The sequence below is a fragment of the Hyla sarda genome, chromosome 2 (genome assembly GCF_029499605.1).
Source record: "Hyla sarda isolate aHylSar1 chromosome 2, aHylSar1.hap1, whole genome shotgun sequence".
Classification (NCBI taxonomy): domain Eukaryota; kingdom Metazoa; phylum Chordata; class Amphibia; order Anura; family Hylidae; genus Hyla; species Hyla sarda.
This window is the reverse complement of record NC_079190.1, coordinates 143,181,118-143,200,727: the sequence shown is the minus strand read 5'-3', so window position 1 is coordinate 143,200,727 and position 19,610 is coordinate 143,181,118. Positions and strand designations below refer to the sequence as shown.

General features: G+C 42.6%; 1 protein-coding gene and 1 long non-coding RNA gene across 5 annotated transcripts in view; one reads left to right on the top strand and one right to left on the bottom strand.

Annotated features, from left to right (window-relative positions):
- Positions 1 to 19,610, top strand: part of TBC1D4 (TBC1 domain family member 4) — a 169,428-nt gene that overhangs the window by 132,215 nt on the left and 17,603 nt on the right. For all 4 annotated transcript variants that reach the window (XM_056555517.1, XM_056555519.1, XM_056555521.1 and 1 more), the window contains 4 exons: positions 751 to 911; positions 1,977 to 2,186; positions 12,599 to 12,754; positions 15,246 to 15,404. In XM_056555517.1, coding sequence (XP_056411492.1) covers positions 751 to 911; positions 1,977 to 2,186; positions 12,599 to 12,754; positions 15,246 to 15,404 — 686 coding nt within the window. The remainder of the gene's footprint in view (positions 1 to 750; positions 912 to 1,976; positions 2,187 to 12,598; positions 12,755 to 15,245; positions 15,405 to 19,610) is intronic.
- The window catches only part of LOC130355423 (uncharacterized), a 45,973-nt gene continuing 28,357 nt past the window's right edge, over positions 1,995 to 19,610 (bottom strand). The window contains exon 3 of the long non-coding RNA XR_008888518.1: positions 1,995 to 2,116. This is a non-coding gene — a long non-coding RNA (uncharacterized LOC130355423). The remainder of the gene's footprint in view (positions 2,117 to 19,610) is intronic.

The window sequence follows — 19,610 nt, the reverse complement described above, 5'->3', positions numbered from 1 at the left end:
AAAATGTTTTTGTTGGATCGGACGGGTACACTTTAAAGGGTACCTGTCTCTTTGACAGTCATTAGAAACTCTTGACTTTCTCTAGATATCTGTATACTGCTTGTGCTGCTCTCAGAGTTAAGCTTAATGCTGCCAAATCTAGATGAACGGGCACATCTTTCAGCTGGTCCTGATGTCTGTTTGCTTTAGAGATTGGTGATGAAAACTTCTGTCGTGTCACTGACATGTTTAGAAGCTTTTAAACAGACAGGTGCCATTAAATTCATATGGTGTACTTGAAAAAAATGCTGTGAAATCCACAGCAGAAATCCACACATTTGTGTTACATATTCCACTTTCTGTTGTTGAAAATATTGGCACTTTTTTGGGTGGTTATTAGCTGGCTTCCATGTCCTGGCAACTAAAGAGGTTTCCGTGCTGAATGTGCACAGAATAGGTGATGGTGGGAAGATGCAGTGTACTGCGGAGTGTATTCCTATAAGAAGGATGGGGGGCTTTTTACATTCAGTTTTCACATGTATTGGAATTTGGAATGTGTGTGACAAGCGGTCACACTAGCGGTCCAGGTTCCACTGCCATCTCTGCAGTCCTTATAGTTACCATATGCTGCTGGTAAACAGAACATTTTCACCACAATTTACACTACATGTATTTTTTGTTTTTTTATTCTTTAATTGCACAAACACTTTTGCCCCTGAGGTGTCCAGTTTCATGTATTTATTTTCACAAAATATTAATATTTTCTTGCAGTGAATGCGAAGGAAGAAGGAGGACATTCTCGTCATGCAGTAATGACTCCTTAAATGCATCTGGCACTCCTCTCACACCACGCCAAATCTCGTGGCGCCAGCGGATTTTCCTCAGGGTAGCTTCACCAATGGTCAACTCTCCCTCAGATATGCAGCATAATGGTATGTAGTAAAAAGGCAAGTTTTTTTACAACAATTTTCAAGGAATAGTTTTAACATATTCATAATAACAAATTAATCCATAATCTTATAAAACTCAAACAGAACTGCAACAGAATGTCCTCCGTGAATAATTTTGGCAAACGTCTGGCAATATATTTTGTGGTTTTTTTAATGTTGTTTTTTTTTTGGCAGAAATCTGACAGAAAACCAATATATATAATATATATAGATATATCACAAAAGAAAGCGGAGCACTCACCATTCCGTTGGCAGACGAGTCACTTCAACCGGGTGATCTATGGACCGGACTAGGATCCATGCAGGGAGGCGGCAGCTGGTAACGGCGGGGTGCTCAGGCGTCGGGCCACGGACAGTTCCACGCCACAAGGCGCCTAGTGGTGTGGAACGGTCCGTGGCCCGACGCCTGAGCTCCCCGCCGTTACCAGCTGCCGCCTCCCTGCATGGATCCTAGTCCGGTCCATAGATCACCCGGTTGAAGTGACTCGTCTGCCAACGGAATGGTGAGCGCTCCGCTTTCTTTCTTTCTTTTGTGATTTATATGAATGCTATACTTCCTAGCGTGTAGTGCTCACCGGAGTTCAAGCCACACATACCTGACTAAGTCTTCCATAAGTCGTGTGTACAGCATATATAGAATATGGTGGTGCTGGCGTTCTATATTCTTGTTGTGTTAAGAGACACACACACACATATATATATATGTATATATATATATCATTTTTTTAAAGAAATGTTCCTTCATATCTGATAAATATGCTAAAGAAGGTAAAAAAATGTATTTATTGCTCTTGGAGTCTATTACTCCATGAGATTGATTGGCTGCAGGAAATTTACACCCAAAAAGCTTAAAAACAGGATCTAAACTTGTTTCTGAAACAAGAAGTACGAGCATGTTTGAATAGAAAACAGACAAAAACAGGAAGCCTCTTCAGTGAGCGAATGTTTGTTCTCTTCATAAGAACTCCTCACCAGTCAGCTGGAAAATGCTGTGACCCATGATTTGTGTGAAGTGATAATGGACATTTGGTATCTGCATTGTTTCAGAACATTTAGATGGAAATTATTTGCTGCCATTGTCTCCCCTTCCGCCAACCATGGAGGAGGACCCTCTAGCATCTCTTCTCCAGGATGACAATGCTGCTGAAGGTACCGATGGGAAACGCACTGCTGAAGATTTCCAAAGGCTGTGGAAGAAGGCAATACATCAACAGATTTTATTATTGAGAATGGAAAAGGAGAACCTAAAACTTGAAGGTTAGTACTGAATCTGACATAAGGTGATATAGCATTGTTTTCCCACCAGTGTGCCTCTAGCCGTTGCAAAACTACAACTCCCCGCATACCCGGACAGCATTTGCAATGGCTAGAGGCACACTGGTATTTTGGAAAGAAACTTTTACATCTGCTAAGGTCTGATATGTTTCCAAGCATTGCAAAACAAGATTTGTGTCTCGACCTTAATGGGGTACTCCGCTGCTCAGCGCTTGGAACAAACTGCTCTGAATGCTGGAGCCGGCACCGGGAGCTTGTGACATCATAGCCCCTCATGACGTCACGCCCAGCCCCCTCAATGCAAGTCTATGGGAGGGGGCGTGACGGTTGTCACGCCCCCTCCCATAGACTTGCATTGAGGGGGCGGGCGTGACATCATGAGGGGGCAGGGCTATGACATCACGAGCTGCCGGCTCCAGCAGCGGAGTACCCCTTTAACACATTGCACAATAATCCCCAAACTCTTCATAAGAATAAAGAGCGATTGCCACATTTTCCTGATCATATAGATTAGTTATTGTGTGAAAAAATTGGCCTTAATTTTCTAAAAATGTTGTTTTTTTATTAGTGTGAAATGTTTTTTCGGACTTCAGGATTCCACTCTATTGACTATGGGGACACAAGAGTCAGGAAAGTTCTGAGCAGCTTTTTCTTGATCGGAATTTCCAGCAAATTATTCACAGGATTTTCTGTGAATTTAATAATAAATCGGTCAGATTATGAGAACTTTTTTTCTCAGCTGACCACATCCATATTCCTACCAGCCAGGTTTGTAGGTTTATTTTGGCGCATTGCGCCACAAATTCTGTCACATACACAATTTGAGTCTTACTGCACTACATTTTGAAAAGTAAGGTAGACAGCGCTCCGTAGTGTATTAAAAAGGGATGCACTGGGGGAGGGGGGCAAGGACAATTGCACGCTTACCCCAAGAGGTTACACTCCGCCAAGTGCAACAATGGAAAAAAGTAAGAAAAAACAAGTGGCTGCAGCCTTTCCACGTCCTGTGCAATAAATCTTGAATAAAATCCTCCAGTAGGCGACGGGATAGCAAGGCGCTGACACGGTAGTAAAAGGGAACTGACGTTTAATCACACATGATGCAACACATTTCACAGTACAACTGCTTCATCAGGCATCAAGATGCCTGATGAAGCAGTTATACTGTGAAACGCGTTGCATCATGTGTGATTAAACGTCAGTTCCCTTTTACTACCGTGTCAGCGCCTTGCTATCCCGTTGCCTTCTGCACCACAAAAGCAGGTCAGCTTCACAATAGTAAATGCTATGTCCTTACACTACACAGCTCCATAGGGTTCACAATAGTAAATGCAAAGTCCTTACACTACACAGCTCCAGAGGGTTCACAATAGTAAATGCTAAGTCCTCACACTACACAGCTCCAGAGGGTTCACAATGGTAAATGCTAAGTCCTCACACTACACAGCTCCAGAGGGTTCACAATGGTAAATGCTAAGTCCTCACACTACACAGCTCAAGAGGGTTCACAATGGTAAATGCTAAGTCCTCACATTACACAGCTCCAGAGGGTTCACAATAGTAAATGCTAAGTCCTTACACTACACAGCTCCAGAGGGTTCACAATGGTAAATGCTAAGTCCTTACACTACACAGCTCCAGAGGGTTCACAATAGTAAATGCTAAGTCCTTACACTACACAGCTCCAGAGGGTTCACAATAGTAAATGCTAAGTCCTTACACTACACAGCTCCAGAGGGTTCACAATAGTAACTGCTAAGTCCTTACACTACACAGCTCCAGAGGGTTCACAATAGTAAATGCTAAGTCCTTACACTACACCGCTCAAGAGGGTTTACAATGGTAAATGCTAAGTCCTCACACTACACAGCTCCAGAGGGTTCACAATGGTAAATGCTAAGTCCTTACACTACACAGCTCCAGAGGGTTCACAATGATAAATGCTAAGTCCTTACTCTACACAGCTCGAGAGGGTTCACAATGGTAAATGCTAAGTCCTTACACTACACAGCTCCAGAGGGTTCACAATGGTAAATGCTAAGTCCTTACACTACACAGCTCCAGAGGGTTCACAATAGTAAATGCTAAGTCCTTACACTACACAGCTCAAGAGGGTTCACAATAGTAAATGCTAAGTCCTTACACTACACAGCTCCATAGGGTTCACAATGGTAAATGCTAAGTCCTCACACTACACAGCTCCAGAGGGTTCACAATAGTAAATGCTAAGTCCTTACACTACACAGCTCCAGAGGGTTCACAATGGTAAATGCTAAGTCCTTACACTACACAGCTCCATAGGGTTCACAATAGTAAATGCTAAGTCCTCACACTACACAGCTCCAGAGGGTTCACAATGGTAAATGCTAAGTCCTCACACTACACAGCTCCAGAGGGTTCACAATAGTAAATGCTAAGTCCTTACACTACACAGCTCCAGAGGGTTCACAATAGTAAATGCTAAGTCCTTACACTACTCCGCTCCAGAGGGTTCACAATAGTAAATGCTAAGTCCTTACACTACACAGCTCCAGAGGGTTCACAATAGTAAATGCTAAGTCCTTACACTACACAGCTCCAGAGGGTTCACAATAGTAAATGCTAAGTCCTTACACTACACAGCTCCAGAGGGTTCACAATAGTAAATGCTAAGTCCTTACACTACACAGCTCCAGAGGGTTCACAATAGTAAATGCTAAGTCCTTACACTACACAGCTCCAGAGGGTTCACAATAGTAAATGCTAAGTCCTTACACTACACAGCTCAAGAGGGTTCACAATAGTAAATGCTAAGTCCTTACACTACACAGCTCCAGAGGGTTCACAATAGTAAATGCTAAGTCCTTACACTACACAGCTCAAGAGGGTTCACAATAGTAAATGCTAAGTCCTTACACTACTCCGCTCCAGAGGGTTCACAATGGTAAATGCTAAGTCCTTACACTACACCGCTCCAGAGGGTTCACAATGGTAAATGCTAAGTCCTCACACTACACAGCTCAAGAGGGTTCACAATGGTAAATGCTAAGTCCTCACATTACACAGCTCCAGAGGGTTCACAATAGTAAATGCTAAGTCCTCACACTACACAGCTCAAGAGGGTTTACAATGGTAAATGCTAAGTCCTCACACTACACAGCTCCAGAGGGTTCACAATGGTAAATGCTAAGTCCTCACACTACACAGCTCCAGAGGGTTCACAATGGTAAATGCTAAGTCCTTACACTACACAGCTCCAGAGGGTTCACAATAGTAACTGCTAAGTCCTTACACTACACCGCTCAAGAGGGTTTACAATGGTAAATGCTAAGTCCTCACACTACACAGCTCCAGAGGGTTCACAATAGTAAATGCTAAGTCCTTACACTACACAGCTCCAGAGGGTTCACAATAGTAAATGCTAAGTCCTTACACTACACAGCTCCAGAGGGTTCACAATAGTAAATGCTAAGTCCTTACACTACACAGCTCCAGAGGGTTCACAATAGTAAATGCTAAGTCCTTACACTACACAGCTCCAGAGGGTTCACAAAAGTAAATGCTAAGTCCTTACACTACACAGCTCAAGAGGGTTCACAATAGTAAATGCTAAGTCCTCACATTACACAGCTCCAGAGGGTTCACAATGGTAAATGCTAAGTCCTCACATTACACAGCTCCAGAGGGTTACATAGTTACATAGTTAGTATGGTTGAAAAAAGACATACGTCCATCAAGTCCAACCAGGGAATTGAAGTGAAGGGTGTAAGGGGATAAGGGAAAGGGATGTCGTTTTATAATTCTGCATAAGCATTAATGTTATTTTGTTCCAGGAATGTATCTAACCCTGTTTTAACCTCCTGAGCGGTAATCCCGAGCGTGACTCGGGGTTAATTTTCCCTGCCAGGATCGGTAACCCCGAGTCACGCTCGGGGTAGAATTACAGAGTTCCCGGCCGGGCTGCACGATATATCGCAAAAGCAATGCGATATAGCGATGCGGCCCCTGGGAAAACTTGCGATTATCTGCTCTGGTCGGCTCCCGTTGCGGGGGGCGGCCAGAGCAGGTAAAGAAAAATACTAAAAGTCAGTGTTTCCCTACCAGGGGGCCTCCAGCTGTTGCAAAACTACAACTCTCAGCATGCCCGAACAGCCTAAGGCTGTCCGGGCATGCTGGGAGTAGTAGTTTCACAACAGCTGGAGGTACCCTGTCAGAAAAACACTGAGCTAAATGTAAAAGGAAAAAGTAGTAAAATACCGCCAGGGAGGTTAAAGCTGTTAATTGTTCCTGCTGTGACCAGTTCCTGAGGTAGACCGTTCCATAAATTCACAGTCCTCACGGTAAAGAAGGCGTGTCGCCCCTTTAGACTAAACCTTTTCTTTTCCAGACGGAGGGAGTGCCCCCTCGTCCTTTGGGGGGGGTTTAACCTGGAACAGTTTTTCTCCATATTTTTTGTATGGGCCATTTATATACTTATATACGTTTATCATATCCCCCCTTAAACGTCTCTTCTCAAGACTAAACAATTGTAACTCCTTTAATCGCTCCTCATAGCTAAGATGTTCCATGCCCCATATTAGTTTAGTCGCGCGTCTCTGCACCCTTTCCAACTCCGCAATGTCCCTTTTATGAACAGGCGACCAAAACTGAACAGCATATTCCAGGTGAGGCCGTACCAATGCTTTATAAAGGGGGAGTATTATGTCCCTGTCCCTTGAGTCCATGCCTCTTTTTATACATGACAATATCCTGCCGGCTTTGGAAGCAGCAGCCTGACATTGCATGCTATTCTGTAGTCTGTGATCTACAAGTACACCCAGATCCTTCTCTACCAGTGACTCTGACAGTTTAATCCCCCCTAAGACATACGATGCATGCAGGTTATTAGTACCCAGATGCATAACTTTACATTTATCCACATTGAACCTCATTTGCCAAGTGGATGCCCAGACACTTAGTCTATCCAAGTCATCTTGTAACTTATGCACATCCTCTATAGACTGTACCGTGCTACAAAGCTTGGTGTCATCTGCAAAGATAGAAACAGAGCTGTTAATACCATCCTCTATATCATTAATAAATAAATTAAACAACAGCGGGCCCACTACTGAACCTTGGGGTACACCACTAATAACCGGGGACCAATCAGAGTACGAATCATTGACCACCACTCTCTGGGTACGATCCATGAGCCAGTGTTCAATCCAGTTACAAACTAAAGTTCCCAAGCCCAAGGACTTTAACTTACCTGTCAGACGTCTGTGAGGGACAGTATCAAACGCTTTGGCAAAATCCAGAAACACTATATCCACAGCCATTCCTCTGTCAAGGCTTCTACTCACCTCTTCATAAAAGCAAATTAGATTGGTTTGACAACTTCTATCCTTAGTAAACCCATGCTGGCTATCCCTTATCATACTATTATCCCCTATGTATTCCTGTATGTAATCCCTTATAAGTCCTTCAAACAATTTACCCACAATGCACGTTAGACTTACCGGTCTATAATTGCCTGGCGAAGACCTAGAGCCCTTCTTAAAGATTGGTACCACATTCGCCTTGCGCCAGTCCCTTGGCACAATACCAGACACCAGAGAATCTCTAAATATCATGAACAAGGGTACAGATATTACTGAACTTACCTCTCTAAGAACTCTTGGGTGTAGTCCATCCGGCCCTGGAGATTTTCTTACATTTACTTTACTTAACTTACCTTGTACCATCTCTACATTAAGCCAGTTCAGTACATTACATGATGTGTTACCAGCACTGACCTGGCCAATGTCAGCTCCTTCTTCCATAGTGTATACAGAACTAAAGAACCCATTCAGTAGCTCCGCCTTCTCTTGATCGCCTGTGACAACCTCCCCATTATCATTATTAAGGGGTCCTACATGCTCTGTCCTTGGTTTTTTTGCATTTATATATCTAAAAAAATATTTAGGATTAGTTTTGCTTTCTTTTGCCACCTGTCTCTCATTTTTAATTTTTGCTGTTTTCATTAAATTTTTACAGATTTTATTAAGCTCCTTGTACTGTTTAAATGTTATAGCTGACCCATCAGATTTGTATTTTTTGAAGGCTATTTTTTTGTTGTTTATTGCTCTTTTAACCTCATTTGTCAGCCATGTAGGATTTAGTTTTAATCGTTTATATTTGTTCCCCTTTGGTATATATTTAGCTGTATAGTTATTTAGAGTTGATTTAAAGATGTCCCATTTACCTTCTGTATCAGTATTTGAGAACACCTCCCCCCAGTCTATGTCCTGTAGTGCAGCCCTCAGCCCAGGGAAATTTGCCTTTTTAAAGTTATATGTTTTTGCTTTCCCTGTCTGTCTTTGTTTTCTACATTTTAAGTCAAAAGTAACTATATTGTGGTCGCTATTACCAAGGTTTTCCCTCACAGTTACATTACCAACCAGCTCTGCGTTGTTGGAAATGATCAGATCCAACAAGGCATCACTTCTTGTTGGGTCCTCCACAAACTGGCCCATAAAATTATCCTGCAATAAATTTAGGAATTGTCGCCCCTTTGTAGTTTTAGCCAACCCCGGACCCCAATCTATATCTGGATAGTTAAAATCTCCCATTATTACCACTGTACCTGCCCGGGCGGCCCTCTCTATTTGTTTATGAAGCCAAACTTCTATCTCTTCAGTGATATTAGGGGGTCTGTAGATTACACCAAATACTATTTTTTCAGTATTTCCCTCCTTTTGTAATTCTACCCACAGTGATTCCACATCCTCAGAATCATCACACACTATGGCATCGTTCACACTGACTTTCATACCACTTCTTACATACAGACAGACTTCACCACCTTTTCTGTTCATTCTATCCTTGCGAAACAATGTAAACCCCTGCAGATTAGCAGCCCAGTCATGCGAGGAGTCCAGCCATGTCTCAGTGATCCCAACTATATCAATATGTTCCTCCAGTATCAAGGCCTCAAGCTCCCCCATTTTATTTGCTAGGCTTCTGGCATTTGTGAACATACACTTTACATTTCCATTAAGTTTAACACATATAGTCTCACTAATGGGATTTTCAAAGTTATTGGGGTTAATGTTATTATTTGAGTTATAAGGGCTAATTGTACTATTTAAGTTATTGGGGCTAATGGGATTTTTTGAGTTATTGGGTCTAACGTTATTATTTAAGTTATTGGGGCTAATGGGATTTTTTGCATTATTGCGTCTAACGTTGTTATTTAAGTGATTGGGGCTAACAGTATTTTTTGAGTTAATGGGGCTTATTGTAGTTATTGAGTTATTGGGGCTAATGGAATTTTTTGAATTATTGGGATTACAATTTTTCGGGCTACATTTATTTTTACAGCTGGTTTGTAACCCATGGATCTCCTTATCCACTGCTCTTAACCTCCCCCCACAGGACTCCTCTCCACCCACCATTATGTCCTGACCCCTCTCTAACCTATCCATCCCACTGTCTGCTTTCTTTGCTTTATTATCCTCCCCCCACTCACCTAGTTTAAATACTCAGCCACCCCTTCCAGGATTCTCTCCCCCAGCACAGCAGACCCCCTTCCATTCAGGTGCAAATTATCCGTAGAATAGAGTTTGTACCCCAATGAAAAGTCAGCCCAGTGCTCTAAAAACCCAAACCCTTCCCCCTCACACCACGACGTAAGCCATGCATTTAACTCCCTAAGCTCCCGCTGTCTTTCCTGCGATGCGCATGGCACAGGAAGTATTCCAGAGAACACAACCTTAGAGGTCCTTCCCTTCAGCTTGGCACCTAGTTCCTTGTAATTATTCTTCAAGGACCTCCACCTTCCATGTATTCTGTCGTTGGTTCCCACATGGACCACGACAGCTGGGTCATCCCCAGCCCCCCCCTAGTAATTTGCCCACCCTTTCCACCACATGCCGAACCCTGGAGACAGCAAACCATTCGGTTGAGGTGGTCTTGGCGACAAATTATTCTATCTGTCTTCCTGATTATAGAATCCCCTACCACAACTAACTGTCTTGGCCTACCTGCGTTACCATCCCCCACACTACTAGTTGAGCTGTTCCCCCGGCTGTTAGGGAGACCAGTATCCACTAGGGTTGCCATCTCTGATACTGAGGCCCTCGCATCATCGCCCAACTTGGCAATTTTACTTGGGAGATCAGAAGCAGAAGTGACCTTCCTTTTCCTTGCCCCCTTTCCAGTCCCTCTAACTACATTAACCCAGCTCCCTACTTGGGCCTCCTGGCTAGTTTCTCCAACCTCCATTTCTACCCCACTATCTGCTTGCTCTGTAAGATTGTCAATCGCCCTCAATGTTGCATTTTGCTCCTCTAGATCTCTAATACGAGCTTCCAGGTGGGCAACATGCTCACATTTGTCACAGCGGTATTCACCCTGAAGCTGCTGCTCCAGAGATGTATACATGTGGCACAATGTGCACTGAAGAAAACCTCCAATCCTGCTGTCCATATCCTTGGTGACAAACAGCTGTTATTAACTATTAAGAAAAACTACTTTTATCAAGGGAGTGTAATACTTACAGTTACAGTGGGTCCTGCTTACAACTCCTGCTTTTTAAACTTCTGCTTATAAAACTTCTCAGATGTAACACTTAATAATACAACACTTTCGAATACAGACCCAGCTTCAGTGAGAATCAGTCAGAGCAGGGCTCACAGAGTTTCCCAGTTAGTTTTATACACCTGAGAGCAGTTAATCAATTAACCCCTCCCCCAGTTGTGCTACAGACAGGGTTCACAATAGTAAATGCTAAGTCCTTACACTACACAGCTCCGGAGGTAATGTTGTTATACTACTGCACATTGCTCTGAGCACTACCCAGCACTACATGTTTGTGGAAAAATATAATGACACAGTGCAGGTCATCGCTGTATGGGGAAGTGTGTGCATAAACAATTACATTGCATTTCAGGCTTTTAACCATTATTTTTTGAGTAGTCAGTACATACTGTAAACTAATGATAATAGACATGCTGATAGAAAACCTTTTAATAAAATAAAATATTTTTTTTTTCTTTTGTGCTTTCGTGGAGTAAATGATTACATTTTTTTTCCCAGAAGGTAAGAAAAAGAAATGTTTTTTGTAATTTGTTTTTGTAATTATTGTTTTATTGTTTGCAATAAATGCTAATACTATAATAGTAGAATTGCCTTTCAAACATCCAGTACAGCTGGATGATTATATAATACCAATAATGGCCTTACCTTGATGTTTTACAGTAAAAACTGCATGATTCAGCTATAAACTCACACAATGTGCTTGTACTCCCTGGTTGTCTGGTACTTGGCGCATTGGGATGTACATGTATGTCCTGAGTCCTGTCCAGGACTATGAAGCGAGTGCAGAGGACCTGCCGGTAATGGCGGACATTAGCCATTATACTGATTGCCATCAATAACCCCTCAGATGCCATGATCAATACTGATCACTGCCTCTAAAATAATAGGAAGAGACTCATCGGACTACCAAACCCCCACCCCCCAAGCGCGGGACAATTGAGGGGTCCAGTTAGTCAAAATAGCTGCCAGAGGTTTCCTCGCCTGCTTTAGCGATCCTCTTCTGTGGAGATTTAAAATAAAAATGCCATTCTAAAATTGCAGATTTTTTGGTCACATCACATCCCAGAAAAAAAGGAATAAAAAGTGATCAAAAAGTTACATATATGTAAAGGTGGTTCCAATAAAAACTACAACTTATGGTGAAAAAAAGCATTCTCCCCTGCATTTGTAAAAACAATCCCTTACGGGTTCGTGGATAGAATAGTAAGAGTTATAACTCTTAGAAGGTGAGGAGGTAAATACATTTTTTTGTGTCCTCAAGCCCAAAATGGGCTGTGTCTTTAAGTGGTTAATGGATAGATAACCCCTTTTAGTTGCATTTGTTTGTGGATATGTAGTCACCTGACCGGAAGGATGTGTTCAAACTGTGTTATTGCTGTATGTCTAACATACAAACATATTAGTTTTATAGGAAAAAGCATAAATGTTAAGGGATGCTCAAAACAAATGCTTACATATAGCAGAATTGTAATCCCTCTGTATTACATTATTAAACAAAAAAGAATAAAAGGATCTTTTTTCTTTCTTTCCGTACACAATAGCATAGTTGACTACATTTTTGCATACAGCAGCAGTAATGTACTTTGACAGAAACAGTGAAACTGAGACAAAAACACAATGGAAACCCACCCCTAACCTTCTTTTACCTGACCGTCCGTCCCAAACACATTACATCAATTTCACTAGTTTTTAGCTAATGCCTGTTCCCTAGATTTACCATGTGTTTTCTTTTGGTGATTTAACTCTTAACAGGAACTATGCTGTTGTTATGCATGAAATGCATGTGTGACATCATTGTACCAATTTTTGATAGATTTTTTTAAAATAGTAAAATATTTTATTATATTTCTTTCCAGCGAGCAGAGATGAGCTGCAGTCTAGAAAAATTAAGCTAGATTATGAGGAAGTTGGAACTTGTCAAAAGGAAGTATCAAATCTCTGGGATAAGAAATTAAACTGCAGAACTAAAATCCGCTTCGATATGGAAGAGATATATGCAACACTAAAAGAAGGTACAGCCATTTTAGATGCTTTATTATCTGTTTTGTATTGTAATTGATTTAGTGAACATGAAAGTAGTAAAATCAGGACATGACGATAAGATTGGTGATAGTTGAAATATGCTTACCTTATTGGTTATTGTACAATACGATACACAGAATTTATAAAGCTAAAGAGCTAAAAATCGATTAATACTTCATCTGTTTTAAAGAAGTTGTCCCACCTCGGCTCTTCCGGGTTTTCTGACCAGCTCCTGCTGGTCTGCGGCTGCCAGAGCAGGAAAGTTACGCAATTTGTGTAACTTCCATTGACTTTAATGGGAGTTGAGCAAACTGTGTAGCCCCGCGAGCTCCATTGTTTACGTAACTCCGGGAGTTACATAAATGCCATAGTTCGTGACGTTTGCGTGACTACTATTAAATCAATAGGAGTTACACAAATTGCATATTTTTCCTGCTCCGGCCACATATTTACACATACAAACAATAATATATTTATTGCAGAGCCAGAAAATAGCATGATCAGGAGAGCACAAATGTGTTGTCCATTAAGTTTGCTTTAAACTAAATATTTTATCATCTAATCCAAAATCGAATATCCAAGCATTCATTTTCTGTATAGATCTGGATGTTTTCCAAGCTTCTCTAAAGAGAGCTTAAAGTGTACCCGTCAGATCCGACAAAAAATTATTTTTTTTAATATATATTAATCAATACCTAATCCTGACCATGTATATCTAATTTTTATGTGTCTAGCACCTTTTATTTATTTTTTATTACACTTTTAATTTAGCTCACTAGTCTGAATTCCTCTCATAGGGAGGGGGCGTGGCCTCACAGTGCAGGTCAAACCCCCCCCCCCCCCCCCCCCCTTAGTATGCTGTCTGCTCACATCTCCCCTAGCATTAGCAAAACTACAACTCCCAGCTTGTCCTCACTGACTGTAACGGGACACAAGCTGACAGTGGGAGGATTTTTCCTCCAGCTGTGAGCCCTGCGTTCACAGTTGTCAGTCAAGGAAGTGTGTCCATGACTCATGGACACAGCAGGACTAGTATGTGTCCAAGCAGGCAGGGGGGGGCAGTTGTTTGACTGGCTTTTTCAGTATGAAATACTGAAAATGTTCTAATGAAAGCAATTGCAACAACGTATCAAAAGTTTTTGTATCTGGCAGTGCCTATTTAAACAACTGTCTGATAACATAAGAAAGAAGCATTCTTGTCTAATAAGATATATTACAAAGTTTCTTATATTTGCCTGTACCGTTGACTGTTTAAATGACAGTGCCTATTTAGAATCACATTCCTTTCTTAGCTAATGTTTCAGTCTCATAAATGATCATGTATTTGAAAGAATGTATGATCAAGATTTGATGTTAATGCTACCATTGGCTATAAATAAATTCACTAGGACTTTGACTAAGGGTCCTTTTACATGGTCAGGTTGATCAGCGCTTGTTGAAGAGACCCTTTACACAGGACAGCTTGGCCAGGTTAACACGTCAGAATTTTCATGCAGAATTCTGCGTAGAGATTCCACTGCAGCAGTGTCCCATTGGATTCAACAGGATTCTGCAGTGGAATTTCCGTGCCGGAAACATCTTTCCGATTTCCATGTTCATGAAAGAATGAACATGTGAACATAGCCTAATAGGTAGGAAACAGCCTCAAGATTTATTGCTGTATGATTTGTACGTCTGTTGCCTTGCATTATTCCAGACATCAAACCCCATTTTTACAAAGGGAGACGTTCTGCCAATGAACAAGGAGAGGCCTGTGAAATCTATGTTATCAGCCAATAAATGGCTGTTCACTGGGCCTTTTAAATGGAACAGTTGTCTGGCCGCTCAGCTGATAATCGCCCTGTGTAAAAGGTCTTTGCTCTTCATTATTCTGACTATGACTGGGCAGTCTTTGTTAACGAAAGTAAGAAATCCCAGGGCCAGATATAGATAGAATACATTAAAGGATAACATATAGCTTATGCTGATCTAATGTAGATATACAGATACCATGAATGTCTTTCAGAAGACCACCCCTTTATTCAGATAGATATTTTTGTGATATTTTCGTACACTTTGAATATTGGCCTCTTTTTAAGGCAGTGTTTCCCAACCAGGGTGCCTCCAGGTGTTGCAAAACTACAACTCCCAGCATGCCTGGACAGCCGAAGGCTGTCCAGGCATGCTGGGAGTTGTAGTTTTGCAACACCTGGAGGCACCCTGGTTGGGAATGACTGTTTTAGGGAGATCCGCTCCTGTAGAAAGAACATTTTCAATCAGGTTTTAAATGATCATCTTGGAGGTTTAACTGTATAGTGAATGGACAATACTTCAAATGAGATAGCTATGTATCCACAACATTCATTGTATTATTTCACATGTTCAGACTTAATAATAAGAAGAAAAATGTGTCCAGTATAATCTTATTTATATATCATTATACCAGACAACATACATCTTCTAATATATATATTTCCATTTATTCATGTTCCTGTTTGATAGGTGTCCCAAAATGTAAACGGGGGGAAATATGGCAATTCCTTTCTGTGCAATACCGTCTGAGGCACCGACTTCCAAGCCAACAGCAGCCATCAGATATAACCTACTGTGATCTCCTGAAGCAACTCACAGCTCAACAGCATGCAATCCTTGTCGATCTTGGTATGTGGAGAATGTCTTGTTTCATTTGTTCCCACCACACATAAATATGTTATGTCACCATTGTATATGTTACCTTTAAGACATTTACTTTGTGACTGTTGGGAATGCTACTCATTTTACACTTTAAAGGTAACCTCACAGCTGTTTCATGCTGCCCAAACCACAAGCAGCATAAAAAACAGAGACGAACAGAGCTCGTGATACAGCAAACTTACTCTAAAATGCCTGGCCATTGCAGAGAAATTATGGTTTTAAAAGCAGCTGATAACTGAGTAAGAAGTCACGTAGACAGTCACTACAACTGCTCCTATTTCTGTTTGTTTTAAAGGGGTACTCCGGGGAACTTAAGAAAAATAAAAATGCCCCAAAGCCACCACAATACCTGTTATGTGTCTCCTGTAGTTATCCATGTGGTTTTGGCAGCTCCTTTGGCCCCTGATGTCTTCTAAATATTTTTTTTCCTTGTTTGCAGCACAGACTACAACTCCCAGAAATCATTGCATCTCTGTGTAATGGCTGCCAGCCAATTGTTTTCTCTTTCACTATCTGTGTACATGCTGTGTTGTAAACAGTCAGCCTCACACACTACATGTCTTTTCTTTTAAACTACCCTTTCCCCCAGCAATAAATCGTGCTGTACTCTGAATGGCAGCAGTCCCTGATTAGATCTATGTAGACAAAGGGCAGGGCTGAGGAGACTGAGAATCTTCGCTGAGCTTCTCTCACGGCACACAGGTGGAGGGGAGGTGTGGCTGTACAGCCAGAGCTCTAGACCAGACAGAGATCATGTGGTGTGGTCTTGAAGGGAGGGGGCTGGCTCTCACTGAGGAAACAAGGTGGATTTGAAAATGACACATTTCTCCCACTCCCTGCATGTAAGTGACAGCTGAAAGAGGAAAACTGCTCTATATAGTTAATGAATGATATTTAGACAAATACATAGGTTGGTGAGAGGGAAAGGATGAGCTATGGGTTTTGTTCCCCAGAGTACCCCTTTAAGTAACTTGTCTTTACCTATGTTTGTATAGGGAGAGAGCTGTCAGTCGAGGCAGGTGGGGCTGAGAACAGCTGCAGGAACCAACCTGGTTACTGTGCAGCATGAAACAACTGTCACATTCCCTTTAACCCCTTATGGACCGTTTCCAAGTCCTTAAGGACTGAGGGCATACAGGTACGCCCTGTCGACGGGGGCCAGAATATGCGGGGACCATTGGGACCGGCAATCGCAGCGGGACCGTCGGCATTAAGGAGGGGGTGGAGCAGCGGTGTCTGCTGTCTGGGCATGCTGGGAGTTGTAGTTTTGCTACATCTGAATGCCTCAGTTTGGAGACCACTATACAGTGGTGCCCAGGCTGTAGCCCTACAGATGTTGCAAAACTTTAACTCTAAGCATGCCCAGACTGCCCAGACATGCTGGGAGTTGTATAACATCGGGCCCTTCAGATGTTGCAGAACCATAACTTCCAGCATGCCTGGACAGTCTGAGCATGCTTAGAGTTGTAGTTTTGCAATATCTGGAGGGCTACAGTTTGGATACCACTACACAGTGGTCTCCAAACTGTTCTCCTCCAGTTGTTGCATAACTACAACTCCCAACATGCCCTTCGGCTGTCTGGGCATGCTGGGAGTTGTAGTTTTGCAACAACTGGAGGCACACTGGTTGGGAAACATTCTGTTTCCTAACTCAGTGTTTCCCAACCCGTGTGCCTCCAGCTGTTGCAAAACTATAACTCCCAGCATGCACTGCCAGACCATGCATGCTGGGAGTTGTAGTTTTGCAACAGCTGGAGGCACACAGGTTGGGAAACACTGCATTAAGTAACCTCCAGCTGTTGCACAACTACAACCCCCAGCATGCATGGACAGCCAAAGGGCATGCTGGAAGTTGTAGTAGTATGCCTCCAGCTGTTGCATAACTACAAGTCCCAGCATGCCCTTCAGCTGTCACTGCATGCTTAGAGTTGTAGTTTTTGCAACAACTGAAGGCACACTGGTTGCCAAACACTGAGTTTGTTACCTAACTCAGGATAGGGGATAAGATGTCTGATCGCGATCTCTCCTGCAGCTCCCCGAGTTAGCAGCTCTCCGGAGCTAGGTTTGCTCTGTGGCTGATGACTCACGATACAGGGACTGGTGGTTCGTCCGTAATGTCATGGCTTCGCCCCCCCCCCCCCCCCATGACGTCACGCCCCACACCCTTAATGCAAGTCTATGGGAGAGGGGTGGTTGTTACCACGCCCCCTCCCATAGACTTGCATTAAGGGGCCGGGACGTGACGTCACGAGGGGTTGAGCCGTGGCGTCACAAACCGCTGGCCCCTGTCATCAGCCTCGGAGTAAACTTTGCTCCGGAGGGCTGATGACTCGGGGGGCTGCAGGAGAGATCGCGGAGGTCTCCAGCAGCGGGACCCCTGCGATCAGACATCTTATCCCCTATCCTTGGATATGGGATAAGATGTCTAGGGGCGGAGTACCCCTTTAAGTAACAAACTCTCAGTGTTTTGCAACCAGTGTGCCTCCAGGTGTTGCATAACTGCAACCCCTAGCATGCACAGACAGCCAAAGGGCATGCTGGGAGTTGTAATTTTGCAACAGCTGGTGGTTTGCCTCCAGGGTACATTCACACGTGCGGGGGTTTACAGTGAGTTTTTCGCTGCAAGTTTAAGATGCAGCAAATTTTCCGCTACAGCTCAAACTCCCAGCGGGAAACTCTCTGTGAACCCCCGCCTGTGTGAATGTACCCTAAAAACACTACACTCCACCTACACAAAATAAAGGGTAAAACACTAACACATACCCTCTACACATTTGCCCCCCTCCCCCCCCAATAAAAATGAGAAACGTCTGGTACGGCACGGTTTCTAAAAAGGAGCCTCCAGCTGTTGCAAAACAACTCCCAGTGGGGCCGGACAGCCATTGAATGTCCAGGCATGCTGGGAGTTTTGCAACAGATGGAGGCACCCTGTTTGGGGAAACACTGCTATAGGGTAATTCTTGCATCTGGGTCCGTCTCTATGCAAATCCCTTACTTAAGCCTCAAATGCGCATGGCGCTCTCACTTCAGAGCCCTGTCGTATTTCAAGGCAACAGTTTAGGGCCACATATGGGGTATTTCCGTTCTCGGGAGAAATTAAATTACATTTTTTACACTAACATGCTGATGTTGCCCCATACATTTTCACAAGAAGTAAAAAGAAAAAAAGACCCCACAGGTGTTTGAAGAATTTTCGTTAAAGTTGGACGTGAAAATGATTTTTTTTTATTTTTTTCACTAAAATGCTGGTGTTAGCCCAAATTTTTCATTTTCAAAAGGGGTAATATGAAATGGGGTTACAAATTATGGGGGACTTTTTTCCTATGTGGATATAAAGTGCTCTGTGGGCGAATTACAAAGCTCAGAAGAGAAGGAGCGCCATTGGGCTTTTGGAGAGAGAATGTGTTTTGAATTGAAGGCTTTACAAAGCCCCCATAGTGCCAGAACAATGGACCCCCCCAAGTGACCCCATTTGGGAAACTACACCCCTTACAGAATGTAATAAGGGGTACAGTGAGCATTTACACCCCACAGGTGTCTTGACAGATTTTTGGAACAGTGGTCCGTAAAAATGAAAAATTTTATTTTTCATTTGCACAGCTCACTGTTCCAAAGATCTGTCAAACGCCAGTGGGGTGTAAATGTTTCCTAAATGTGACATGCCCCCCAAAAAACATTTCAGAAAACTCACTTTTCAAAATCCCATTGTCACTCCTTCCCTTCTGAGCCCTCTAGTACATCCACAGAGCACTTTACATCCACATATGAGGTATTTCCTTACTCGAGAGAAATTGGGTTACACATTTTAGGAAGTTTTCTCCCCTTTTACCCCTTGTAAAAATAAAAAAACTGAGTCTACAAGAACATGCCAGTTTTCTCCTTCACTTTGCTGCTATTCCTGTGAAACACCTAAAGGGTTAGCACACTTACTGAATGTCATTTTGAATACTTTGAGGGGTGCAGTTTTTATAATTGGGTCATATATCGGGTATTTCTAATATGAAGGCAGCTCAAATCCACTTCAAAAATTAACTGGTCTTTGAAAAATTCCGATTTTGAAAATTCTGTGAAAAATTGCTGCTGAACTTTGAAGCGCTCTGATGTCTTCCAAAAGTAAAAACATGTCAACTTTATGATGCAAACATAAAGTAGACATATTGTGTATGTGAATCA